The sequence below is a fragment of the Rhinolophus sinicus genome, chromosome 2 (genome assembly GCF_057876585.1).
Source record: "Rhinolophus sinicus isolate RSI-liver-muscle chromosome 2, RSI-T2T, whole genome shotgun sequence".
Classification (NCBI taxonomy): domain Eukaryota; kingdom Metazoa; phylum Chordata; class Mammalia; order Chiroptera; family Rhinolophidae; genus Rhinolophus; species Rhinolophus sinicus.
Genome location: NC_142502.1, coordinates 137,314,603 through 137,342,468, shown reverse-complemented (window position 1 = coordinate 137,342,468; position 27,866 = coordinate 137,314,603). Strand labels below are relative to the sequence as shown.

General features: G+C 50.1%; 1 protein-coding gene across 6 annotated transcripts in view; it reads right to left on the bottom strand.

The window, feature by feature from the left end:
• SLC4A5 (solute carrier family 4 member 5) overlaps positions 1-27,866 on the bottom strand; it is an 84,896-nt gene that overhangs the window by 17,790 nt on the left and 39,240 nt on the right. For all 6 annotated transcript variants that reach the window (XM_074332193.2, XM_074332192.2, XM_074332194.2 and 3 more), the window contains 15 exons: positions 27,470-27,630; positions 26,524-26,679; positions 25,224-25,319; positions 22,808-22,863; positions 18,755-18,912; positions 18,213-18,300; positions 17,089-17,243; positions 16,522-16,719; positions 15,240-15,414; positions 14,482-14,615; positions 13,513-13,784; positions 9,260-9,318; positions 7,693-7,893; positions 2,186-2,299; positions 738-899 (listed from right to left, as the gene is read on the bottom strand). In XM_074332193.2, the coding sequence (XP_074188294.2) occupies positions 738-899; positions 2,186-2,299; positions 7,693-7,893; positions 9,260-9,318; positions 13,513-13,784; positions 14,482-14,615; positions 15,240-15,414; positions 16,522-16,719; positions 17,089-17,243; positions 18,213-18,300; positions 18,755-18,912; positions 22,808-22,863; positions 25,224-25,319; positions 26,524-26,679; positions 27,470-27,630 (2,185 nt within the window). The remainder of the gene's footprint in view (positions 1-737; positions 900-2,185; positions 2,300-7,692; positions 7,894-9,259; positions 9,319-13,512; positions 13,785-14,481; positions 14,616-15,239; positions 15,415-16,521; positions 16,720-17,088; positions 17,244-18,212; positions 18,301-18,754; positions 18,913-22,807; positions 22,864-25,223; positions 25,320-26,523; positions 26,680-27,469; positions 27,631-27,866) is intronic.

Genomic DNA, 27,866 nt, shown 5'->3' with positions numbered 1-27,866 from the left:
TGACCATATGTTGGGGTGGGGTAGGTTACGCAGAAATCTTCCCCAAAGCAGCCATTTTGTGGAACATGGTTCAAGGGCGCCCCCTGGCCTTGTAGAGAGTACTCTGAGGGGGCTGTCACCCTGAGGTGCTCAGGCCTCACCAACCCCAGGACTTGGTGAGCCAGGGTAGGAACACAGGTGAGGGAGAGGGGTGTTCAGGCTTGGAGAGGCCCTGGGCTTGGGTCCTTGGGAAGAAGGATGCTACCAGTGGCCACAATATATCTGCAGTTCCTGAACGAAGGGCTTGGCTGGGGCAGGCCCTAGACCAAGCCTCGAGTGGTCCAGAATGGGATGGGGGAGAGGGTAGCCCGAATCTGCCCAGACTCAGAGGCAGGGTGGGGAGGTGCAGAGACCAGGAGGGCTAAGGATGCCTCTGCCTCGTGGTTCTGGACCTGCTCAGACTCCCAAGGTCACTGTCAGGAGATACAGAACTGGGGGGGTCTCTTTAGGAGAAACAAGATGCCCAGTGGCTCACCCTAGGCTTGTCCTGGTCCGTGGATCAAGTCACCCTGGCCCTGGTGGCCTTACTGCCACTGGAAGTCACATTTCCCCACCCACACCAGAAATCCAGTCCTCTGGACTCATATTTTGCTTCATAAATGGCCCCAAATTTTGATAGACGTACCATCTCCCTTCTTTGTTCCTTCTGAATTGTGGGAGGAAAGAGGTTGTGCTTCCGCTCCGAGCACCAGCCTTACCTTCAGCTTGTTCTCCTTCCGGTTGACGATAACAGCTGTGATCTGCTGGTCCATGAAGATCAGGATGGTCACCAGCAGGGCGGGCAGGATGCTTGCCAGGTACACCCACCATGGGTTCTTCCCGAAGGGGGCCACGAACCAGCCTCGGTCTGGCCGCGTGGGCTGCATGAAGCAAACAGAGAGGGCCCTGTCCGCTCTCCCTTGTCCCAATGCACGTGCTGCCCAGGACCCCATTCCCCGCACCTTCTGGCCTTTCCCGCAACTGGGGTACTTTTCAAATGCAATCCTTTCCCTTAAAGACATTGGCGCCTGCAACTTTAGAACAAAGAGACCCAAGGCAGACAGACTTGGCCAGGGTGCAGTGTCTGCAGAACTGAGATCATTTGTGGCAGCCGCCTGGGATTGCCTGGGAAACAGGGCGGTGCAGTGCGAGGGCATTTGGAGGAAAGCTTGCGGTCACTCCATAATTGCAAACTAACAAGAAGGAGAAATGAGGCCCAACAGGCAAGAATAAAGAATTTGATGGGCCCAGTGCCTGATGCTGCTGTCTCTCCCCTGTCACCTGTCTGGGGAGCATTATAGAATTGTTTGTAAAGCACCGAACATCAATTCAGACTTGCATATTAAAAATAAGGGACCATCTGTGCAGGAGCTGGGCTGAAGTTCAGCTTTTGTTTTTGTTTTTTAAGAGAATGAGTTACTTTAATTCTCAAGGCCAACACCAGCTTTACGAGATGTGTTTAAGCTCCTTAGGAGAACCCTGAAGTAATATTGGGAAGGTCAAGCTCTCAAAAGGCAGGGAGGACCAGTTCTAGAACCTGTACCACCCAGCCCAGTGGAAATGGGGGAGCTCCTTGTGAGGGAGCAGAGCTGGAGCCTAGCTACAAGCAAATGGAACCAAGTCTGGACTAATGGGGAATTTGTGAAGCAGTGGTTCTCAAACGTAAGCAGGCCCCAGACCCCCTTGTTAAGCAGAGTGCTGGCCCCCACACCCACGTGGTGCTTCTGGTTCCACAGGTCTGGGCTGGAGCTGGGAATCGGCATTTCTAGCAAGTTCCCAGGCGATGGTGTGATACTGGTCTGGGGACCACACTTTGAGAATCACTGTTCTAAGGGATCATTTTCAACAAATCCCAGGTGGCCCAGCTTGTAGACTGCCAGGAACCAGGGAATTGTAGACCCTCAAGTGGAAATCAAGGGGCTTCCGCTAAATTCCAGCACCATCCCCACCCTGTGGCTACACAGTGGGATTTCACTGTGAATATGTCCCCAACCCACCACCTCAAAGGACGGCCGGCCCCTTGGGAGGCTGTTTTACACAGGAAGGGTGGAGCAGGCACAGAGAACCCACCCACATGGTCGCTTGGCTGAGGGTATGTGAAAGTGATCATTTCAGAGGGGAAAGGATCTGCAGCTGGTGGGCAGGCAAGCTAGTGTCCAGAGCAAACCTTGATGACACTGGGCACGTGCAGTTTGGGGGTTTCCAGCCCGAAACAGGCATCGATTCCACAGAACAGCAGGATGGAGAAGACAATGGAAAAGTCAGCTATCAGGGCCCGGACCTGCAGAAAAATGAGCAAGTGAGCAAAGCACCTGCCCAACCGCAGGCGGACCCAGTCCTCAGGCAGCAAAGAGGAGAACGGGTAAGAGCTTGAGGTCTCAGGTCAGCAGACCTCGGCTCACATTCCCACTCTGCCCTTGCTGGCTATGTGATCTTGGGGAAGCATGTCATCTCTTGGAGCCTCAGTTTTCTCATCTGTAAAATGGAGCTAATGATAGCACGTACCTCTTCGGCATAAATGAGCTATGATGCATTCCAAGGGATTGCATTAGTCAAAGTGGGAATTGTTACAGTCCATGTGTCATGGCGCCATCACTGATGATATTTTCTGGTATGACCAACTGAACTAGGTCACCCTTCAGGGGTGGTGAGGGCAAGGGCTGAACTCTGAAGGAAATCTCAGCTCCTAGAAATGTGTGACAGATTGTTGCACTGCCAGCCAAGCTGGGTGGGGGGAAGCCCCCAACTCTCCTGGGGACCCTGGCTACCCTTAGACCTCCTGTTCACCAAGAGTCCTTCGCCTCTTGCTCCCCTGTTTCAGGAGGCCCATCCTAGGCCAGGCTCTGGAGTTCACCTTCCTCTCTGTCGTCCAACAGCCCTTCCACACCACTGGCTACCCTGCCACCTTTTCTCTGTCTCTTTAGAGACAGCAGTTTCCAGAGAACCACAGGGAAAGAAATCAGGAAGGGCCGGGGCAGGTTAAGGCACAATGAATTCGCTCCCTGTACCTCTTACTTCCCTTTCAAACTGGTATTAGAATAACATAGGGAATCAATTAAAAACACACATAGTATAGAAAGCAAAGTCCCCCCACCTCACCTTTTCTCAGTCCAGCCCCCTTTCCGGATAGTTCCATATGTCTATTTGATTTCAGTTGTTCTAGTGGTTTCCTCCATGTCATTAATGAATAAACTATACTTTTATATTTTGATTTACTAATTTTTTTTAAATTTTTTTATTGGGGAAGGGGAACAGGACTTTATTGGGGAACAGTGTGTGCTTCCAGGACTTTTTTCCAAGTCAAGTTGTTGTCATTTCAATCTTAGTTGTGGAGGGTTCTATTCAGCTTCAAGTTGTTGTCCTTCCAGTCTTAGTTGTGGAGGGCACAGCTCAGCTCCAGGTCCAGTTGCCGTTGCTAGTTGCAGGGGGCACAGCCCACCATCCCTTGCGGGAGTCGAACCGGCAACCTTGTGGTTGAGAGCCCACTGGCCCATGTGGGAATTGAACCGGCAGCCTTCGGAGTTAGGAGCACGGAGCTCTAACTGCCTGAGCCACCGGGCCGGCCCCTTGATTTACTAATTTAAGGCATTATCTATTGGTAAGAATTTAGCTTACTTGCACTATCCCTCCTTTCCTCATTCCCAATCTCTGAGGGTTATTTTCATACTCCTTCTATGGGTTTCCTTTGCACTTTCAAGTCATATAATCAAACTTCTCTTTCCACTAGCTTTTGCCAGTATCTGTCAGTGTCCATCATGGGAGGCCAGGCTCGCTGCTGCTTCCTTCCCATCACCTTTCTCCTCCCCCAACCCCTTCCATTCTGTGGTTGCTCCACTTTGATTTTTACATTCTCTTCTGTAAACGTGTCTTTTGTGTTTTATCTATAAGTGCATTCTAAAAGTTGAAAATCAATAACAGCTTTATCTTATTATGGTCATATAAAACATCGGTCACTGCAGAACCAAGCAGTGTGCCAGGTTTATAATTGGCTCCCCTACAATATTCCCAGCATCCAGACCAAAACATTATTAAGTTAACCCACATGAATTTGTCATTTTTTGTAGGTCAAAACCGTCCAATACACAACACGTCCTCAAATAATGTCATTTCGTTCAAGGTTGTTTCGTTATAATGTTGATGACAAACAAAATCAATTCCTGGCCAAGGCCACTGTCTGTGTGGAGTTGGCATGTTCTCCCCACGTCTGTCTGGGTTTTCTCCAGGGACTCCGGTTTCCTCCCACACCCCAGAGATGTGCACGTGAGGTGAATTGGCGTGTCAGCATTGTCCCAGCCTGAGGGAGTGTGGGTGTGTGTGATGTGCCTGAGATGGAAGGGCGTCCTGTCCAGGGTGGTCCCGCCTGGCACCCTGAGCTGCAAGCATCAGCTCCTGCCACCTGCCACCTGCCACCCTGAACTGGAATAAGCCCCTTGGAAAAGAATGACCTTACTTGTTTTTTATTAATCTGTCTTAAATGTATATATAGTGCACATTTATTTCAATGTGTAGCATTATAAGTGCTTTGTTTCTTTATTTAGAATTTTGGTGATGTTTTTGCGACCAGAAATATGCTTGCAGTAGGAACTTAACTTTTGTTTCTACCAATTAGATGGTGGTGAAGTTGATGTCAAAAGTCGTTTTGCTTAAAGTCGCAGTTTCCAAGAACTTATCTGTGACGTTAAGTGAGGACTTATTGTAGACAATTTCACATGGTCCAACCTAGCACAAAGAGGGATATAATAAACAGCCGTGAAGTTCCTTCCACCTAAAGAAATAGCAATGTGCCCGTTCAGTTGATGACTCTTCTATTATCCAGTGACATCACTGTCCCTGCTCTCTAGAGACCCACTGGTCTGAACTTGGAGTTTATTATTCCCATCTTTACACTTTTACTAAATATATACATAACCCTAAATGAAATATGATATTGTTTTACATCTTTGAAGACATTAGATAAATGGTGTCAAATTATTTGTAATCTTCTTTATAAGCAGCAATTTACTTTATTTGTTCAACATAATGTTTGTGATAGTTTTCCTTGGGGAGAGAGATAGCTCTAGTCTGTGTCTGCATTGCAGCCTAGTTTGTATGTGCTAGATTGTTTTCCATGTATTTCTTTATTCTCCTGTTGATCGATGCATTTAGATTATTTTCATTGTTTTCCTCTTAGAATCAATGTTTCTATGAACATCCTTGTACCTGTGTGAGAGTTTTTCTGGGGTGTACAAGTATACCTGGGAGTGGAAGTGCCAGGCTGAAGATTGTATCCACCTTAAGCTCTATCAGAGAGAGGCAACTGCTCTCTAAACTGGATGTACCTGTTTATACTCCCACTAACTGCTTTTCATCTTCAACACTTGGTATCCCAAGCCCTTTCTGTTTTTACCAATCTGATGGGTATAAAATAGTGTGGTCTCATTCTTCTCTGCAATACTAAATTCCAGGAGGTAACAGAGCAATTTGTAAGTAATTTTTGGGGGAAGGAGATGGTAAAGAATTTCATGCTACATGAATTATATTAATATTTTGCACTTCAAGAAACAGACATTCTCAGATGCAGTCACCGCTCTATACTTTTTATGTAAGAGGTGACTTAGGGAAATGATCTGGTTGGAAGTAGGGATGAAGGGAGAGAATCTGTCTTGAAGATGCAAGCACACTATTTTTCACTCAGTTTATAGATTGCAAAGCTTCCTAAAGAGCTTGTATTTAATTTTTATAAAATATTGGGGGGAAATCCAATTATTCATATCAAAGATTTTTATCATTATTAGTAGTATTAATGTTAGCAGTAATATTTATTGGAGGTGGCTTGAGGAGAGTGCTCATGGGGTTTATGGTGGCAGAAAGTTGCTAAAAAATTCTTCTGGGGCCGGCCCAGTGACTCAGACGGTTAGAACTCCATGCTCCTAACTCCAAAGGCTGCCGGTTCGATTCCCATATCGGCCAGTGGGCTCTCAATCACAAGGTTGCCGGTTCAACTCCTCGAGTCCCTCAAGGGATGGTGGGCTCCGCCCCCTGCAACTAAGACTGAACACCCCACCTCGAGCTGAGCTGCCTCCTGGATGGCTCAGTTGGTTGGAGCGCGTCCTCTCAACTACAAGGTTGCCAGTTCGATTCCTCGACTCCCACAAGGGATGGTGGGCTGTGCCCCCTGCAACTAGCAATGGCAACTAGACCTGGAGCTGAGCTGCGCCCTCCACAACTAAGACTGAAAGGACAACAACTTGAAGCTGAACGGCACCCTCCAAACTAAGATTGAAAGGACAACAACTTGACTTGGAAAAAAGTCCTGGAAGTACACACTGTTGCCCCATAAAGCCCTGTTCCCCTTCCCCCATAAAATCTTAAAAAAAAAAAATTCTTCTGAGTGCTCATCCCCATGGTACAACTATTGCTCACATTTTCAAGGGCTATTTTGATTAATTAATGTCTTATTCTGGCCACAGAACAGAAAATAAAATTAAAACATTGTTAGAATTTATAATAGCATTAAGAAACCAAATACCTAGGAATAACTCTAATGAAAAATGTGCAAGACCTTAAGACCAAAACCTATAAATAATACGTTATGGAGAGAAAGAAGACCTAAGTAAATAGTGAGGCAGACCATGGATCAGGAGACTCAAAATTTAAGGGGTGTCAGTTCCCCCCACATGTAGAGTCAACAGAATCTTATCAAAATTCTAACAAGCTTTTTATTTTGGTGAAATTTAAGATAATTCTAAAACCTATGTGGAAATACAAAAAGCCAAGGCATTATTGAAAAAGAAGGCCAAAGAGGGAGAGGTTGGTCTGTATGATACATAGACTGATTATAAGCCACAGAAATGATGGCTGTGATATTGACATACAAATAAACTAGTGAAACAGAATAAAGAACCTAGAAATAGACCCCACTGTGTGCGAACATTTAATATGTGGCAAAGGAAGCATTGCAGAGCAGTGGGGGAAAGAATAATCTTTTTTAAAAAGTTTTGAAACAACTGGCTCTCTATATCAAAAAACAAATATTATCTCATACTATAATGTCAAAAGCAGTCCTGATAGATTGTAGTTCTAACATAAAAGAAAAACAATGAAACTTGTAGAAGATAACATAGAAGAATAACTCCTCCAATATTTTCCTTGAGGAAAATTTTGGTATATTTTTTACAGTAAAACTAAGAATTTCTGTTAATCAAAAGATACCATTAAGGAAAAAAAAAAAAAAAAAGGCCAATCCCACAGACTGGGAGAAGATACTGGCAACACATATGATCATAAAAAGGTTTCTATCCAAAATACGTAAAGAACTCTTGCAAATCAGAAAGAAAAAGTCAGATAACCCAATAGAAAATGTATGAGAGATTTAAACAGGCACTTCCAAGAAAAAAGTCAAATGGCCATATGGCCAATAAACACATGATAAAAATTTGAACTTCATTAGTCATCAAGGAAATGAAAATTATGAAAACACAAGACGACTAAAGATAAAAGTATGACAATACCAAGTGTCGTCAAGGGTACTTGACAGCAAGGGAACCCAGTTCTCTTTGATTCCAAGTCTGTGCTCTTAATTTGAAACCTTAGTAAGTGAGTGGCATCCATCCTGGGAGTGTGTCAGAATCCTCTCAGGGAGGTCTTGTGAATGGTCTTATTATAGGTACCCTCTTAACTGCAGGGTAAGCTTACCTTGGTAGGGAAATAGCGGCTGAATTTGAACTTTTTCAGGGTCAAGGTCATGGAGTACGTCCCGAAGAAAAGGATGAAGGACATGAGTGCCAGATCTGGGATGAACTGGCAGGAATTCCCCAGTAGGCGCCCACCATAGTTCAGACACTCCTTCTTGCTCAGCAGGGACCAGTCCAGCTCTGTGAGGTTAAGGGGGTTGTACTTGGAGACAAAGCACAGAAGAGAAAGGGTAAGGGCCTTCCTGGTGGGTCAGCGTGTCCTCTCCTACAGTCCTCAGGCAGCCCTTCCTGCTCCCCAAGGGGCCCCAGCCCGCCTGCCCCATGGTACCCAGCAACAGAATGATGCTCCTGGGGACAGGGTAAGGAATGAACAACAGGAGGCTCCCTGGGGAAATCAGGAGCTGACAGGTGTCTCTTAGTGGAAGTCTAGGATGCACTGCTGTGTTAGCAGAGAGGAAAAGTGCAGAGGGACGGATGCCCTCTCCCTCAGTGGGCCGGGCTCACAGCGCAGTGAATCAACCATGGGTCCTGTCAGCACCTCCCTCCTGGAGAGTCTCAAATTTACTCTCCCCTTTCCTTCCCCTGTGTACACCCCTACACATATTTGGGTTCACACCTCATCTTTGTTAGACCCTTGTTGGGTCAGTTATTCCCCTTTTGGTGTCCCAGAAGCCTACAATCCAGGGCACACATTTGGCCATATTTGACACATGATACGCTCTGCTTGTGCTGTTCATTACTTATCAGGTTTGTCTCCACAGGCTTATTACAAGCAAGTTTGAGGACAGGGCCACATCTATTTCTTAGATGTCTTTTTAGCCCTCAAGTATTCAGACATAGGCACTGACTGAATCCATTCTTCCTCAAAATCAGATATTTGAAAAAATCTTATGTTAAATTGCCAGCCGAGCAGTCAGCAGGAGCAACCCTGGGGACATGTGAGGTCCCAGAATCTCCCCCCAGGGCCTACCAGGCGCTACCCTTCACCTTCACCTGGTTTTGGACTTGCCACCGTTGGAGCCACTTAGGCTGGGTGCCGGCTCCTGAGGGCCACCACTCATTATTATTGGAAAGGCAGAGCAGAGCTGGGGGACAGGGGACTCAGGAGCACAAAGAACAGACCAGATTCAATGAGTGGGGAGCATGAATAAACTTTCTGGGGCTGGGGAGGGGCATTGTTGGGTGAGAATTGGGGGTCCTAGGTAGAAAAACAAGGAAGAAGGTAGAAAGATGGATGGGAAATTTTGCTGACAGCATTGTTTGTGCAGCCCTACTTACCATTCCTCACATCTATCTCCTCTTCGTGTGTGCGTGTGTGTGTGTGTGCGTGTGTGTGTGTGCGATGCACATAGATCTAATGGAGTGACGCATGTTGTAAAATGGGATTTGGACAGTACATACGTAAAATAAAAACGTGCGTTGACAAAACTCCACAGGTGACCTGACGGGCAGCTGGCGCTGACTCTGCCAGCCTGGGTTGCCATAAGATGGTCTCAGTTTCCCAACTTTTCTCACTCTGCCCACAAACGAAAGCTCTGAAATGTCTGACGTAAGAGGAAAGGACTTACCAGAGAAGTGTTGGTGTTTGGTGGCAGCAGGGCTGAAGCATCGAACCCAGTTGTATTCGCTGTGGATGAACACAGGACACAGGGAAGGGTCAGCAGCTGCTGGGCAGGGAGCCTGTGAACACCCCCTCCTGGGCCCCCACCCTTTCCCTTCTCCCTCCAGTTCTTTAGAGCCAAGGAATGGCTTCCTACTGTGAGACTGCTCATCAAACCCCTCTTCCCTCTCCTCACTTTGTCCAGGGAAGGTGGCGGGTGGTAAGGGGCGCCCGGGCCACAGCTCTGACAGACCATCTAGGCCAGGCTAAGACAGCTCCTGCCTGATGCTGAAGGGCTGGCTTTAAAACCTGAAATAAGGGATCTGCTGCCAAGACAAAGTGCTGACACGAGTTAGTGAATAATGTGCCTTGTGAATCCCTACCAGCCACTGGACACATGTCTGTGCTCTTAACCGGTTTCAAAGAACTTACTCTATGCCATGCACTATGCCAAACCTTTACACACAACAGCTTGCTAAGTTCTTAAATCCACAAGACATCGCCCCATTTTTAAAGCTGAGGTAACTGAGGCCCAGAGAGGTTAAGTAACCTGCCCATTGCCCAAGGTCACACAGCACATGCTTGGAGGAGCCATGATCCGCCCCAGGTAGGCTGGCCTAGGGCCTAGACACCTCCCAGCTCCACACAGCGAGTGCCTTTCCCTGCCCTGTTCCCCTCCACACACATTTCCCTTCTCTCCTGCCCTGTTCATATGTGTGATTTCTTTCTTTCTTTCTTTTTAGGTCAGCTGGGCCTTTAAGAACTCACTGGCTTTGATATTATCTCCTCTAATCTGCCCCTTGAGTACAATCTGAAGAAAACTAAATTTGGGTCTTGGCCTCAGCATCCCTGACTCTTATGGAGCATATGAGGGTTCCCATCAGGGGCCATGAGGAGAGTTGAGAGGACCTGTGAGCCCCTCCCTGAGGGATACAGCCATTCCTTATAAAGGCAGGCGCTGGAGGGCCACTGTTTTCCTCTCTCTTGTTCCTGCATTGCATGGGTAGAGCAGGGCCGGGTCCTCCTTGCCTTCCTCCTCCAAGTGAAGGCCGACTGGGCAGCTCCTCTGCAGAGGTTTGGGGAGGGAGGGAGGAGGCCTGGCAGCCAGGGTGCTGGCAATAAATCTGAAATGCACTGCAAGCCCCATATGGCTCCTGTTGGCTGTGGTTAGGAACCTAGAGGGACGAAGAAGCTATTCTTGAAGCTTCCTTCAGCCTCCAACAAGCTGCCATCTATCTTGGTGGATCTGATCACAGCGCCCCTCTGTGTTGTCCACTTCTGGGACAGTTGAACTGGGAGTGGCCAAGGAATTCAGCCTTGACCTAGATCAGAATACTCCTGGAAGCTCTCCAACCAGCAGTTTGTTAGGATTATTCCAAAGAAAACTTCACTTCCTAGAAATTAGGGACATTTGCTGCCTTTCCTCACACCACTGACCAAGAGAACGTGATGCACTATTAATAATGGAGCAGAGAAGGCAGGCAAGAGAGCTGACTCTGGGCTACCCACACAAACGCTCGAAGACTTCCAGCTGCTGCCTGAGCCTGGCGAGCTCAGGTGCCTTTCCATTGCCAAGGTTGTCACACCAAACACCCCTTTTATATCTTTTCCTTAGGCTTAGCCATTCGTTTATATCGAGAACTTTGTAGGATTTATCTGACAGTGACTTTAAGATGAAGAAGGAAGAAATTCAACATGGAAAATTCCAGAGTGTCCAAGTATCAAATATTTTGAAATTCTAGTGTTTATAAGTGGTACTCACTTGGGATTGCAAGCAGCCAAGTCAGTGTGTGCAGCACCATAAATAAAATACAAATCAGTTATAATGGAAACAAGACTAAATGTAAAAAGGAATGCCCCCAAACAAGCTCTCATGGTGAAGACACAGTGAGTGATAGCGTGCCATAGTCAGACTGGGTTTTGCAGGAAAACTAGGAATATGGAACAATTCATAAGCAAGTGGCCCACAGGCTGGGAAAGAAACCCTCCTCAGTCACTTCCCCCTCCCCAGTCTCCCAAATGTCCAGAACTTTCCTTTTCATATTCTAATCAAAACTAACGTGTCCTCGTTCCAGTTCCCTTATTCTCTGTGAAGAAAGTGAAAATCCAATCTTACTAGGGTTAGTGGTTAATACTGGCTCAGTGTTACTAATTAATAGCGCAACAGAGCAGTGGTTCTCAAACTTAAGACTGCATCAGAATCACCTGGGACTGCTAATGCACAGCTGGGCCCACCCCAGACTTTCTGATCCAGCAGGTCTGGGATGGGACCCAAGAATGTGCATGTCTAACAAGTTCCTAGATGGCCCTGGTGCTGCTGGTCTGGAGAACCAGGGCGATAACCTGACCCAAAATGATGAGGTGACATCAGGCACCTGGGCAAGGCCAGAGCGGATGCTAGTTGGAGACACGTGGGTATCTTTTTGCTCCTCAAATCCTGTCTTCAGGCTCCTATATGCTGTTTCTAGGGCACGCTTAGATTTGGCTTCTCCTGTGGACACATGAGGTTCAGACTGACCAAAGCTCTACATATGGCCCCAGAATTTGGACTGTTTCTAGAAGAGAGCAAGCATGTGTACTTTCAAAAGCTTTGTGTGTGGGAATATCTGTGTTCAGTGCAATGAATCCACAGTCCAGAGGGCACAAGCAGCAAACAGGAGTGCCCTGGTGGGGCCCAGCCCACAGAGACAGGAGTCGCCGTAGGGCAGAACAGAAAGGGCCTGTAGGTAGGATCTCCGTGATCCTCTGGGCAAGCAACACGTCCCAGTTCAGGACAAAGGACCGTGTCACCCATGGGATTTTAATGGAATAACTCAAAATTAATGATAGAGAACAATGAAAGAAAAAAAATTAAGTCTAGCTTTCTTTACAAAATCAGTGCAGTGATGCAGGGAAATGTACTCCCTGAGGTCAGGACATCTTTATCTCCACAAGGCCTCGTCTAAAATAGGGTGCACAGTAACTGTGCAGAAAATATTTTTATTGACTTATGACCAATCTCTTTCATCAATAGTATTATTAAGGGGCTGAATAACACAATATCCACTTCTTTCCTCCAACCCGATTTGAAAACCTCACGAGAGTTCCACAAGACGGGCAGGGCCAGTGTGGATGCCCCTCCTTTACAGCTGTGAAAACCAAGGTTCAGTGTGACCCTGGGTGGTCTCTGGACCTCAGTTTGCTCTCTGTGGTTCTAGCCTGGTGCTGCTGAGACGTATGGGTGGATCTCTGGCCCCTGCTCTGTAGCAGTCTGGGCACATCCCACGGAAGGCTCTTTGGGGCATAATTATGACTGTGAAGGAGGCCAGGGGTTAGGCTATGGGAAGTCCTAACTTTACAGTTTTTTGGTCAGAAAGGAAGCATAGGCGTGGCACTGAGTGTTATGGCACTGACCAGGTGGTTGATTCAGCCTCCTGTCCAGTGCAGGGGTCCTTCTTATAACACCCTTGGCAGATGGACAGCGAGGAAGTGTCCAAGTAACTTGCGACCCCCCCCGGGGGGCCAATAGTCTCAGGGTGGTGGCTCCCAGCACTCTAAGTTCTTCCCTGAATTCAGCCAGCACCCAGCTCCCTGGAGCTTCTGCTCCTCGTTCCTTGTTCTGCCTCCTGTGGTTACACAGGATGGATCTGGCCCCGTGACAGACATGACAGTCCTTCTCCCTCACACCTCTCCACGATGCTGAATCACACAGGTTCTCCAACTGTCCTTCAGATGACATGGTTGTCAGGCCTTCCCTCACCCTGACCGGCCCTCCACGCTGGATGTGTCCCCATCTGTAGGGATGTTCATCCCTCTGGTGCAGTCTCACCTTACACACTGGGAGCGATGTCAGGGGGATCTCATGCTCTCACGGATCTGGGAGGGGTTTTAGGCTCCATCAGGTTTACCTCTGGCCTGGAGCAGGAACTGGGCAGCATTCCTGACAGGTGTGGCCTCCCCGTCACCCCCACACAGAGGCAAAGCAGGCCTTCTTACCTTCTCGGGGGTGTTCCCAATCACTCCTGATCACAACCCTGGGCTCTGGTATCATGACCCTTATCAGAGCTACTGTCCGTTTGGTTTTCTTCCAATCACTGGTTTCAAGACCCTGCATTTGCTCCCTTGGGACAGTAGGTATCTTCCCAAGCAGGCACACTCTCTTGCATTTGAGTAGAGAGACGTGACGCGGGGGAGTGGGTGGGGGGGGCGGGGACCGAGGGCACCACGGAGGTTACTGATCACCTGTGTCCGGAGCGACACACTCGCATTTGTAGGTGGTGATGGAGTTGGGCTTAAAGTCCGTGTTGATGGGATAGTACTTGAAGGCACCAATCATCTTCTTGATGGCGTCGTAGATGAAGATGAAGCTGATAAGGGTGGAGAAGCCCTCCTCGGTGAAGCGGGTAATGTACTTGATGATAAAGCTGGCATCTGTGGCCACCAGGATGAGGCACTGGATGGCTGAGTGCAGGCCAATCCAGAGGCGGAACTCCATGTAGTCCAGGCCATTGCCTCTGGAAGGCAGAGGAAAGTGGGGGGCCTCCAGCCCAGGGCTCTGGGCTGTGCTCGGCGCCCCAGACCCACTCTGAGGGGCTCATCTGCCCCTCCTGTGGCACAAATGCTCTCCTAGGACTGTGAAAGGACTGGGGACTGGGGCTATTCCTGGGTGGGGTTGTCTGATCTTTGAGAATTCTGGGAAAGGATCTCATGCGGGTGGCAGGTAGGTGCTAGGACAGCTCAGTTCTCACAATTTGGAACAAACACCGAGAGTGAATGAAAAAACAAAGAATTTCAGACTGCCAGAGCTGAGGCAGGCCTCAGAAACGGCCTCATGTTGGAGATGAGGCAACTGAGCCGGGAGTGGTAACAGGAGCCGCTCAGGTCACACTGTAGCCTTCTGACCTCCAGGTCAAGACTTTTCACACACTAACTGACTCCCAGGTCATAATTGCTTACAAGCAGAGCGGTGTGAATTCTCTCCTCTCATCTTGCCAGGATAGCTCCCGATGAGCTATGCTAATTTGCGCTATAATGGCTTTCAGGCAGGGAGCTGGAGGGAGTTAGGAGGGACCGCCCAGCAGTCCTTGCACATGTAGAAAAAGCTTTGGTATCTCCTCACCCCTGCCTCTCCTCTGGGGCCGTTCCCCTGCCCAACCTCGGCAGACTGCCCCAAGAGTGAGAGCGGCCCCGGGGGCCACCAAGGGCACCTACTTGCTAAAGTCGAAGAGGAGCTTCTCAAAGATGAGGATGGGCCCTGTGCTGCTGAGAATGATGAGAGGCTGTCCCGAGAAGAGGCAGAACAAGGATCCAGCCATGGCAGTGCCCAGGAAGCTCTCCATCACTCCCTGGGGACACGAGGAGTGTGAGGGGCCGCAGACATGGGAGAACGCGCCCAGCTATCTGCCAGGGGCCCAGGCCACTGTGCTCAGCCTTTATTCCAGGCTCCCTCCTCCCCAAATTCTGCTCCCCATCTCTTCCTCCACAACCCCCATAACCACCAGCATCACTCTCTCCAATTGCATTTGGATAAACGTCCAGCTGTGACTTCCTTCTAGCACTCTAGGGCCTTGAAAACAGGGCTGCCAATGCTCCCGCTTGTCCCCGTGCCCATTCTGCTCCCAGAGGACAGCCCATCCATCCTTCCAATCATTTATTCATTCAAACATCGGTTAGGTGCTTTTGGAGGTAGACCATTCATTCATTCAAAATCCGTTAAGTACCTACTATGTGCCAGGCATTGTGCTAGATATTGGGGACCCATCATGAACAAGATAATTCATCTTTGCTTTTGTGGGAGGTACAGACAAGTAACCAGGCAATTTCCATACAGCGGAGTTTCTCCACCTCAGCACTATTGATACCTCGGGCTAGATAATTTTTTGTTGTGGGATTATGGGGTGAAGCTCCTTACTGCCACCTGGTGGAAGCAGATTTTCCTGAGGTTTGCACACCTCCGCTCACACACACACCTGGTAATTGTCAGTGGCGTCCCCCAGAAGCCCACCAAAGGTGATTGCGTTGGTGATGCAGCCGAGGTAGATGAATAGGATGGCAGAGATGGACTGAATGTGGAAGCCATCATAGAAATCACTTGGGAACCAGGGCAGCTTCCTCTTGACATCCAGACACAGGCCACCGAAGAACCTGCTCAAGACAGGCCCAAGCGCTGCTTTTTCACCATAAATACCAGTGCAGGGGCAGGAGCCTGGAGGGTCTGGGGCAAGGAAGGGAACTTGACTAGGAGTGGATGGGGGCAGGGATCTTTCCACCAGAACGTTTAAGACCAGGGAAGAATTCTCTCAGGACTAAAGTCTGTGGTTAGTGCCATCCCCCGGGGAAGGGTAGTCACAGACAGCCGGGAGAAGGGCAGGAAGGCCTGATGAAACTATATCCTGGAGTAGACCTAACATTCCACGGGGGGAGCAGATCCTGGGGTCCACAGATGGCTGTCCTGCTCACGTCCCTGATCATCTACAGGACACCTGTGCTTGGTAAACACAGGTGGGTCCAAATTTAGGAGGTAGAGACATCCCAGATTCACTGTGCCTGCCCAAAAGATGCATCGAAATCTGAACCCCTGGTACCTGTGAATGTGAGCTTAGTTGGAAAGAGGGTCTTTGCAGAGGTAATCAAGATAAGATGAGGTCATTAGGATGGACCCGAATCTCGTATGATTGGTGTCCTCATAAGAAGAGGGAAATGCCATGTGAAAACGGAAACACGGGGAGACCAGCATGTGACGACAGAGGCAGAGATTGGAGCGGTGCAGCTGCAAGTCAAGGAACACCAAGGACCGCTGGCACTACCAGAAGCTAGGAAGGCACAGGCAGGATTCTCCCCAGAGTCTCAGAGGGAGCACAGCCCTGCCAACACCTTGATTTGGAGCTTCTAGCCCAGATGTATGAGAGAATAAGTTTCTACTGTTTAAGCCACCTAGTGTGTGATCCTTGGTTATAGCAGCCCTAGGAAACTACTAGAAGTAACAAAGGGTGTCTAGAGAAAACTCTGGGTTCCTCCACTCCTGCACTGGATCCCTCTTCCTCTCTCCTGCAGAAATACTTTTTTTTTTCTGGATGCAGCAGGGGCTTGGAGGGCGTGGGGAGAAAAGAGTGCAGTGGCCAGACCCCCGGGGCCAGACCCCCATGGAGCAGAGTGGGCGCTGCAGGGAGAGGTGGGGGAGGTTCATACAGGGTGGGCAGGAAGGAGACAAGTGTAAAGGACACTGGTGTCACTGTCAGGTCTGGTGGGCACCTTCCTGTCCAGATAAGCTCTTCTCCGACTTCATGCATGGCCGGCATCTCTTTGTCACTCCCGCTGTTCCCTCCGCCGCTGACCCCGCCACTGCCACCGTCACCGCCACCTCCAGCGCCACCTCCTGCAGCCGCTCCACCACCTCCCACCACGGAGCCATTCATCTGGCCTAACTCAGTCAGGGAGAACACAGATTTCCTGGAAGGAGAAAGGGGACATGGGGCAGTGTGGCTTCCAATCCTGAGAAGGGCTCAGCCCCTCCAGGACTGTCCTCAGAACACTCTTTACCTCTCCAACAAATATCATAAAAGATCTTAAAATACAGAGGAAAATGCAGAAAATGACAAACAATACCCACACACAGGTCACCCAGATTTTACAGATGTTCAAAGTCAGCATATTTGCTTCTGATTTTTTGTTTTTAGAGAATTGAAATGAAACTGGGGGAAAAAAGTATAAACCCAAATGTGCTGACATCTTTCTCTCGAATCCAAAGAAAGAAACAGACAGACTTGAAGCTCCCTTTGTACGACTTTCCCCTCTCCATCCCTCCATTCGCATACTCACCTCTTGTCTGCAGAGGGGACCTTCTTGGGGGGCTCGATTCGGATATTTGGGTCCCATTCTCCAGGGGGAAGGACGATTACCTCATCCAGGAACTCGTCAATCCCGGCGATCAGATCGTCCCGATTGCGGGCTTTATAGGCCACGTAGCTGAAGAGCTGGCAGCGAAGAGGAATATAAAGTCAGGTCTCTGGCCGAGGTCCCCTTGTTACCCACCTCCTGGGACCACACCACACACAGTTTCAAAGAAAATCGCATGGAACCACTGCTCCTGCTGCTAATTTGCTCTCAGTTTTTTAGATGAGAACATATCCCGGCAGGCGAAATATGGCCCACCTGGGAAACAGCAGCCTTGGGGGCACATGGCCCCCCTTGAATCAGAAGGCCAGGTCTCCATGTTCCAGCTGTCAGACTTTGCTTGAGTGACTTCACCTTTCTGCTTTCAGTTTTGCACAGAGCAAGTTCATTAGAAAACCTGTGCAGAACGCAGTTCGAGCAGCTCAGCTATTTCATATCTGTTTATATTATAACTTCCTAGCCCTTCGTTCCTGGAGGGCCAGGTTGCCTCATTCCACACTGTCTCCAGAGTGTTCTGTTTGAGCTGCAGATCTGATCGGCTCATGCCTGTTTAATATCCTCTAAACTCCCCGTTCCTCCAAGGACAGAGTGTGAAGTCTCTGCTCTGCCCACAGGCTCTGTGTGGTCTCTGAATTGCCTCTCTGTGTCACCTCCTGCTCTCAAAGCTCTGACACCGAGCTTACATCAAACCATTTCCATCCAGCTTCTCTGTCTCTGAGCCTTGGCCCCTGCTCCCTTTGCCTGGAATGTCTGCCTCTTAGGCTTGTGCTGGGTCTGCCTACCTCCTGCTCGCTCACCTGCAGCTTTAAAGCCCTTCTCGTGTGAGGGCTCCCTGACTGCCTGTATTAGAGGTCTGTCTCCCCCACTCGGTTAGCACCCCTAAAGGGCAGTGACTATTCCCTCTTTCTCACAGTCCTCAGCCCCCTGCACAGAGCCTGGTACACAGCAGGCGCTCAAACGCACTTATTGGGGAGGTGAATGAATGAAGGCATAGTGCGTGATGCAGGAGCCGTGACATTTGGGAGAACACATTTTTCGTTACCACTTACATCGTCTACCATGAGGGTTGCAATGGCACGGCCAATTTCAGTGTAGGACTTTGCTCTCCCAGAAGGTCCCAGCAGTATGAACAGAAATCTGGGAAGGAGGAGGAGGAAGAGGAGGAGGAGGAGGAGGAGGAAAGTGAAAAGGAAAAAGAGAAGCAGGTGAAGAGAAGGATTCTCTAAACAGTGTCCACTCTTATCTTTTTAACAGGCTGTACTTGTCCCTTCCCCCTTTTGACTCCCACATTGGCTTTGGAGAGACATTCCTTCTTCACTCCCACTAGATCCCCCTTGAGCATCCTCACTGTGCTCTGGGGTCCCAGAGCCCCCCCAACAGCATCTCTCCTAGCTGTTGGCTCCTGCTTTTTAATGATTATTTTATATCAACTCTCTAAAACTCTTCCCTAGTTAGAAGATTTTCCTCCCCAGCCAATTCCCTAACTTTCCTTCTATGTTTTAGGGGTGTCTCCACCAGCACCACCTGCTGCCTGCACGGACAGCTGGCTGCCTGGGGGCAGGCGTAGTGGGCAGATTTCAATGGTCCTCACCTGGTGGGGACGGGCACCTCGGTCACCCCTCCCAGCATGGCCGACTGGATCAGACGCACAAAGGCGATGAAGGGCTGGTCCAGGAAGTCCACCTCGCCCACCAGCACGTTGGAGGCTTCTGAGTCCTTGGGGATCTTCTTCATGAATTTGTTTTTCCGCTGGTTAAGGAGGGGACAGGAGACTCCCAGGGTTACTCACAATGGTTTCAATTCTCACTCCCTCATCCCTCTTTAGATCTCTGTGGAGGCCTACCTTTAAAGAGCTCTCCTAACGTTTCTCAAGACACTGAAAGAAATAACCAAACATTCTCCTCCATTCTGCAGATGAGGAGACTCAACCTTGGTTAAGCTGAAGGACCAACTAAGCCTTTGTAGATGGGAAGGAACAGGCAATGACTTACTCTTTAAGATGCTCCTTGACGGGTAAAAACTTTGTTCAACTGAAGTGTGAGCTGACGGGTCAGAGAAGAGAGCCCTGGGCTTGCTGGATGTTAGGCCTCATGGCCCAGCCTTTGAGGCTCAAGCAGATGGGAATCTTGGCTCTTACACTTCAGCTTTCCACCCCTCCCTCTCTGCCTTCACCTTGGGTGGCTGCAGGAGGGTTGAGTCCCCTTGTGATGGCCAGGGCAGACGTGCTTTATTTCCCCTTTGCCATCTCCTTCCTGGCTGACAGGAACCCCTGGGCCATGCCTCCAAGTCTGCAGGAGACTTCCTTGCCCCAAGTCACCCCCAGGGGACCTCCCAGGAAACTCATTGCTTCTGAGACTTTCCTACTGTGACGGTCCAGGTGCCCCCTCTCCAGTCCTGGCTATGTCTGTTCAGGGCAGAAAGGTCAGAGAGGCAAAGTAAGTGGGGTCTGATGGGAGAGGAGCTGGAGGCAAACCCTCCTCCCAAACTTACTCCCATTTCCTGCGTTTATGATGTCTTCTTAGGGTAAGACACTGACTCCTCCTGAGTCCTCTTTTATGATGAAAATGCCCCAGGGAAGGTCACATACAAACTCACATCTTAGGAGGCACTCATATTTCAGATTGCTTTCCCTCTGGGCAGCAAGGGACAGATATAATTTTGTAGAGAGGGCAGAGAGAGAACAACTTGGAGGGCGGGGCTGGTGGAAGTCCACTGTGGCCACCAAAGGAAGAAAGGGCCCAGAAGGTAGATATGAGCACCACCTAGAGATCCTGTGAATGCCACAAATGTGCCACCCACTCCTCCTTGGTTGGAGTCTCTGTGGACACAGAAATGTCTGCTTCTCCTATGATCAGCAAAGACACAGTTTCTTTGCTTCCCTTCCTGTACTGAGGAGGGATCAATTGTGGGCATGGGTACAGCCAGCAGGTCCTGCCCAGGTGGGCCCATAGCTGTTTCCTGATTCACTCGTGGTGGGCGTGATACACGCTGAGCCAGGTAGCCTACCAGCATGAGAAAGGGCGTGTGAGAAAGGGCTGCGCCCTTATCATCTTTTAAGTTCAGTCAAAAAAATAAAACTCTCTACAACCACTAGAGCAACAGCCCAAGGACCTTAATGCAGTGAGAACAAGCACGGGTAGGAGTTAACGGGAAGGCCAGAGTCCCCACAACTCAAAAAGTCCCTTTGGGCCGGCCGGGTGGCTTAGGCAGTTGGAGCTCCATGCTCCTAACTCCGAAGGCTGCCTGTTCGATTCCCACATGGGCCAGTGGGCTCTCAGCCACAAGGTTGCCAGTTCAATTCCTCGAGTCCCACAAGGGATGGTGGGCTCCGCCCCCTGCAACTAAGATTGAACACGGAACCTTGAGCTGAGCTGCCGCTGAGCCCCCGGATGGCTCAGTTGGTTGGAGCGTGTCCTCTCAACCACAAGGTTGCCAGTTTGACTCCCGCAAGGGATGGTGGGCTGCACCCCCTGCAACTAGAAAATGGCAACTGGACCTGGAGCTGAGCTGAGCTGCGCCCTCCACAACTAAGACTGAAAGGACAACAACTTGACTTGGAAAAAAGGCCTGGAAGTACACACTGTTCCCCAATAAAGTCCTATTCCCCTTCCCCAATAAAATAATAAAATAGTAAAAAGAAAAAACAAAAAGGACAAGCCTCAAAAAAAAAAAACAAAAAAAAAACCCAGCCTTCAATATATCCGACCATAAGAGTCAATATTAGTTAACACTGGTGAGTCAAAAGAAAATATTTCATTTAAAAAAAAAAAAGTTCCTTTGTCCCAGCTGCAGTCAGCTGACTCATAAGCGGCGTTCTTCAGGGTGGAGGACTTGGTGTGCCAGGGCAGCCGCTGTCCCCTGCCCTCTCTGTGCCCTCGGGCCTCAAGCAAGGAGCAGGTCCAGGGGACAGGAGGAGAGAGAGGGTGGCAGGAGTGCCTGGAGAACGAGGGTTTGAAAACAACGCTTTGGGACAGCCCAACCAGCACACTCGTAATCCAGGAAAGGAGAGGAACTGAAACAAGGCCGTGGTCCTCCCTTGCAGGTGGTAACATGTTTGGTAAGGAGGCCAGGGTGGTGACGTCCCAGAAGTGGGCCATGCTCATGTTCTGGCCTCCTGGCTTAGCCACAGTCTGGACCTGGCTCTTGCTGACCCCACTCCCCGAAACCATGGGGACTCTGTTCCAGGGCTACTGAGTCATCACACACAGCCATGCTGTCTGAATCCACCTTCTGCTTACTGAGAACCCAGCAGCCTGCCCAGGGCTGGCATGCAGTGATGAAGAGAGAGCCTGCAGAGCAAACACCTCTGGGCTCGCCCGGAAAGAGTGCCCACTGGTGGACAAACGGCTGTTCCCACAACAAGCCGCTGCTGTTGCAAATACTGAGAAGCAGCATCATCACCTGATCAGTTAGGAGAGCTGGATGCTGGGCCCCCAGGGCTGGGCCCCAATCCCTAAATCCAGGCCGCATTGCCTGGGGAAAGTGACAGCTAGACATTCATTAAAATAGGTTATGAAAGACTTTGACTAGGCAATGCTTCCTTATCGTGGCTCCCCCGTTTGTGTGCCTGACTGTAGTAAAAGTGGGTTCCTCTCTCAGTAATGTCCCAGAATGCTTGTTCCTAAGTCACTTCCGAATTAAGGGCCCTAGAGGTAGACTGCATAGATCAAGTCATGGTTCTGCCACCTTTCAGCTGCATGAACTTGGACACATTATTTAACTGCTACTTTAAGTGTCAATGTTTTCCTGAGTGGAGAGGATAATAGTACCTCCCTGATGCACAGAAAATCCTCACACGGTGTGGTGCACGCAGAGTGTGGTCCTTCCATGGTGGTGGATGCTATTATTGTTATTATTTTATTATTTTGGCCACCAAAGGGCCCTTGGGACACTGACATGAGGGACGACTTTTGTTTTGCCTGCAACTAAACTTGGGGTGCTGTAAAGGTCACCCAAGCTCCTGACAAGTCCTCACCAAATTTCAGGGTTCTTTTATCACCTTTCTTCCTACTCCTGGGGGCACAAGAGAGGGGATCATGAGACCGTCTGCCCTTGAGGTGTGTAGGGCTTGGAACTGAGGGGGCTCCTCTGGGCTTCCTCAGGGGGCACAGTCACAGGGTCCCCAGCTGTGGGCCTTAGAACATGGACTCTATCTGCTTGTAGGATTCCGATCTCATCAAGAGGATTTTAGCCAAGCCAGTGGGAGGCAGCAACCAACTTTATCCTGCTCCAGTCAAGAAGACCCTCTAGTGGCCATTCCAGTGGATTCACCACCACTGAGGCGCCATTGCTTGTCTCAACCAGCCCACGTCCCCATCCATCGTTAAAGGTACTGTGTGTCATGCAGGAGGTGGAACTCTGCGTGTTGGGCTCTCTCCAACAAATCCCAAGCTCAGAAACAGCCGATCGTGCTTCTCTGTCCCCTACTCCTCCCAGGGCCTGGCACAGAGCCAGCACTTGGGGGTCAGTCAGTATGGACGGGGCAGTGTCACCAAGGCAGCCAGAGACTACACCCAGGTCCTTCCTGGGGAGGCTTGCTTCTTCATGGCATTGGAGCCCCACCTATAGGGGCTCCCTGCCCCCAAAACCAAAGGCTTATGCCCCCCTGGCCCTCCACTGCGGCCTGGTACAGGGGTTCTACTACCTGGTCAGTGCTTGGAGTGCGAGAAATATCATTCATGCTTCTGCTCTGGGCGTGACCTAGGAGACAAGGGAAAAAAGGTCCATCAGGGGAAGCCAGGCTCTCCTAGGTCCTTTTCCCTTGATCCCTACACATGCTTCTCCCATCTTCATAACCAAACCAAGAACCTTTTCCCCTAATCCTGCAGCCCCCTTGAGCTAGCCTCTGCTCTCTTTTCTTCCCTTCAATGGTAGCTTTCTTAAAAGAGTTGCTGGACCCCAGATTCTGCTTCTCCTTCCTCACTCCTCAATCTCTCAATCTGCTGCCTTCTCATCTCTACCTTCCACCCCACCTTCTTGGGCAGAGACCAAGATGTCTGCTTTGTGCCAGGCCCTGGGGGTGGGGAGGGACACAGACACAGTACCAGGTGAGGTGCCAGGTGTCACTAAGCTTGGATTTTGTTGGAGAGTGAAGACATTTCACCTCCGTCCTCCATGACCCACGCGAGTCTTTAAAGATGGGGATTTGGGGTGACAGAGGAAAGGAAGGTGGCTCCCCATAGGGGAGATCAGTGGTGGTGATTTATTTGAACTGCCTGATATTAAGGCAGGAGAAGGTCAGCCAGATCCAGGGGGCACTCTCAGACCTGTTACTTCTTGGCTTTCTGTGGCCTGGTGCGTCCCCTCACTTCCAGAACATGCTCCCTTGGCTCCCCTCCTCATATTTCTATCTGGGACCCTCTCTTGCTGGGCTCTCCCCAGGGTCTTGCTTTGCCCTCCTCCCCTCCGGAGGCTTCACCCCCTCCATCCTGGTCATTCACACCACTCGAATTGTTTCCGCATCACATGGGTGGAGGATGGGGGTGGAGAGCGGGGGTCTCCACTCCAGATCTCTCTCCTGAGCTCTGGACTCCTCTGGCACCTCACTCAACACACTGGGAAACGGACCTCATTGTCTTCCACCAAATGACCTCCCCCACAGACCCTACTCCACCCAGTGCCCCCTCCCTCCCATCCACTGGCAATCAGAGCAGAGATCTAGGTGCCAGCTTGGACTCCCCCTTCTTCCTCACCTCCTACTTCTCCCCAGTCATCAACTCCCCCACCTCCATCTGCCCTCTGCATTCTTGCTCTCACAGCCCCAAGGCAGGCCCAGTGTCTCGCTTCTCATCGTCTCCCCTTCTGGTTTATTCTTTCTCAGATAAAAATCTGAGCACGGTCTGCTCCTGCTTAAAACTTCTCAGGTGTGCCCGCTGTCCTCAGAATAAAGGCTGTGTTCTTTTGCTGGGCCCCCTACACTCCTGGTGAACGGAATGGCTGTTACCCTGCACACACGCGCCCTTCACAGCGCCTTCCTGCCTGTCATCCGCTGTTGTCTCCTTTGTTTAGAACACCCTCCTACCCCAGGCTCCCGGAAAACTCCTTCCTATTCTCTGAGACTCAGGCGAGTGACTCCTCCTCTCTGAGCTTTCCCAGGTGCCCCCTCGGGGTGGGGCGGCATGCCTTTTGTCCCGTCCCCACCACAGTAGCAGGACACAGGGCGACCTCATACATAATGAATAACTGAGTAGAAGGCGTGTCCATAAGACATTCGCTACCTGCTGACTTATGCCCCCTGGCATCCCTATGTGGAACAACCAAGTGGGGGGGGGGGGGCTAAGAGGCCCCAGGGTCACTAAGAACAGAGGGAAAAAAGCCCCCAACAAACTGCAGCCGAGGCCTCAGTCCTGGGAGGCCATGGCCCTGGGCTATGTCTGTTCATGTCTTGGCATTTTAGTAAAAGTATTTCAAGGAAAATCGGATTGCTATTTTCACACTGCTCTTTCTTTTCATTTCCCAAGTTCCCTCTTTTCTTTGCCTCACAGCTCACCCATCTGTTCATCCCTGACGAATTCGAATTGCCTGAAAAAGCCCTGTCTGCCACCAGGAACCTCACAAGTCCTCTCCCCATTCCCAGCACTGGGGTGGAGGTGCTGTGACTCTGCCAGGCGTGTGCCGGCATGACACTGTCACCTAGTGATGGCAACCTTCTCTGACTGTCCTAACAGAAAGTACCTCACCTGTTTTTAACTCAGTTTCTAGGAAGGCTCCTCACCACAATCAGGGCTAATGATCAGTTCGATGAAAACAAAGGTACCAACTAAGACACAAATGCTTAGCACACAGGATTGGGTATTGATTCTGCCAGGACTTGATTTAGAGCTTCATTTTTCGGAGTAATTATACAGAAAGTCATGGTAGTAAATCAGGCTCCGAGACGAGCCCACGTTTCGGGTGAAAGTTAGAGTTTTCCTGATGCCTGTCCTGAGAATTCTAGACAGACCCTGGGCTTTATCTCTTCCCCCTTTGAAAGTCTACAAAAGTCGACAATCCACAGCTGCCACAGTCAGGCAGAAGCTGTGGCTGCGAGGCTGTGGGCCAGCTGCGGAGAACACACTCACACAGACGGCCGTAACTGGCGCTCTGCCGCAACCTCAGGTCCTCGGTGGAGCGGTGCAGGCTGGGCACCGCTGCAGGGCTCCGCGCGGGGCTGCGATCTGCGAGGAGGAACAGAAGGGCTTTGCCTCGGCAGCTGGCTGGAGCGGCACAGCCTCTCTCGTTAACGAGGTACACATTTATCGTACTTTCACCTAAATAAAGTGGACTGCAAGACAAGTCTCTTCCCCTTCCAGGAAGAAAGGGTGTTTTGGGTTTTTTGTTGTTGTTCTTGTTCTTGTTTTCGGAGGAAGGGGCGGGTTGGGAAGCAAGTTAATAGTCTAAGCAAGATTCGAGAAAATATTTGTACTGTTGAAAGTGAGCTAGATACCCAATTGATTACATAGGCACCAGGTGTTGTCGATGGCCTGGTTTCATCCCTGATTGCACCACTGACTGGCTGCGTGACCTTAGGCAAGTTACTTAACCTCTCTGTGTCCCAGGCTCCTCATCTGTAAAGCAGGGATGATGAGTACAGTACCTAGTCACCGGGTTAATGCGAGGATGAAGTGAGTTAACACTTGTTGAGCGCTCAGCGCCTGGAACGCAGTAAGTGCCAAATGTGTATCTGCTATTATTATTATGATTCATCTAAAGAGATTCATCAAGGCTCTTTATTTAGCAACTTTATCAAGTTTGTTCTGATTACTGCATTTATCTGACAGGTCCAGCAAGGCTGCTGCCTGGGCATCTCAACTCTGCGATGTCAAGAGTGGAGGAAGGTTGCAGGTTTGAGCTGCACGCCTGGACCACGCCATTCCCCCTAATGGCTCCAGGCTCTGCTGATCAGATGGACACGAGACACCAGGTGAGCAGCGCTGACATCCCTGAGATGACTCAACCCCTTCTACCACCTTGACGTGCTTTGGTTTCTGCTGAGACTCTTGGCTCTTCGTGGGGGTTCAGTGGGAAAAATTTCAAGCCCTTACCATAAACACACCATCTCTACAGCGTTTTGCAGCCCTGCTTTCTAAATTCCCTGTTCCCAGGCCAGACCCCGGACCAACTCAGTGCAGCCCTCCAGGGCAGGGCCTAGGCTTTAGGATGAGTTTCACATCCCCAGGTGACTGCAAGGTATGGTCCAGGCTGAGAACCAACTTTCTCCCTAGAGATGGTTCTGCTCTGGTGGTGGGGACAACATTGGGGTGTGGCTGGGGTCCCTGTAGACCTGCCATTGAAGGAGGCTAAGGAATCCCTAGAACCTCAGAATGTCTCCAAGATCATGAAGCGCGTGCCCGCGGCCCACCAGCGTGTGGCCCGACTCACTGCTGGTGGAGGAGACCGACTTTCCGATGTCAACCAAGGAGCGGTGGATGGGCTTTTTGGTCTGGTGACGGTGCTTCCTCAGGAGGACATAGCTGACCCTTTCCCGGAGCTCTGGCCGCAGGAGGCCGTCCTCAATCTGCTTCTCAATGACATCATCTAAGTGGGAAACAAACGCGCCTTGTGGTGTGGGACAGAATGACCAGGGATGTGGAGATCTTCACTTTCATCTGTTGTTTGTTAGATTAAAAGTGAGCTAAAGGAGGCAGGGGATATGGAAATAGTCCCAGATCTGCCACAAACTATTGAAACTTGGGTAAATCATGAACCCTCTGCCTCCTTATAGGTGAAAGGATGTGTGTGTCTGTGTGTGTGTGTGTGCATACACATGTGGGTGCATGTGTGTATGTAGAATGCTCTATCAATTCTATTGTGAAAAGTAAATGAAATCACACACACGAGTGTTAAGTGGTTTTTAGTCCTAATGTGAATTCTTTTTAGAAAAGTATTTTCGGCAAAATACTTCCGGCAGAACTATATATTTTGTGAACAAAATTCACAAAAAGTTTTAGGGACCATAAGGCAAACCACCCCCTCCCTTCAGCATCCCACTAAAATGAGAACTAATTTCCTAAAGATGCGTGATGATCCCTTCACCCTGACAAGACATAGGTTGCCATGGCAACAGGTGTCTCCGCTGTCACTAAGAAGGCCCTTTCCCTTTTGCTCCATTGCTGGATGGCATTTCAGAAGATGATAAGTTTTCCGCGTTGAAACTCTATGTGGGACTGAAACATGGAGTCACTGCGACGCTGCCTTGCGAGCATCAAAAGCCTGGTCTCTGCAGAATCAGGCAGGTGTCAAAGGTGTCACATAGACTGAGGGTGGGCATGAGGCGGGAGGGGGAGGGGCTGCCGGGTTTGCAGGACCTCAGCGGTCGCTGCCTCACCTATGATCTGCGGTAAGGAGCCGCTGTCCAAATCGAGCAGCACTGTTCCTGTCTGCAGGCAGGTCCGGAGCTCGAAGAGGCTGTGCAGGGACAGTGTGGCCACATGGGGCTTACTCCAGCGTTCACCTCCCTCTTCCACCTTTTCTTCAAACTTTATCCACCTGGAAGGGTAAGGACGGGGCTCAGCATGGCCATGCCTTCAGGGGGAGCTCCTGGCTGGGTCTCCTCAGGAGACGGGTGTCATGCTATGCACGATGGGGGCGCACTAGACTCCTGGGCAGAGGATTTCTTGGGGGCCCTCTCAGTCTGTCTTCCTCTCCTCATGCTCAAGGCAAAGCGGCATCCAAAGAATGACCATAAATGGGTACGAGGGATCTTGGGGGGTGGGGGGTGGAAA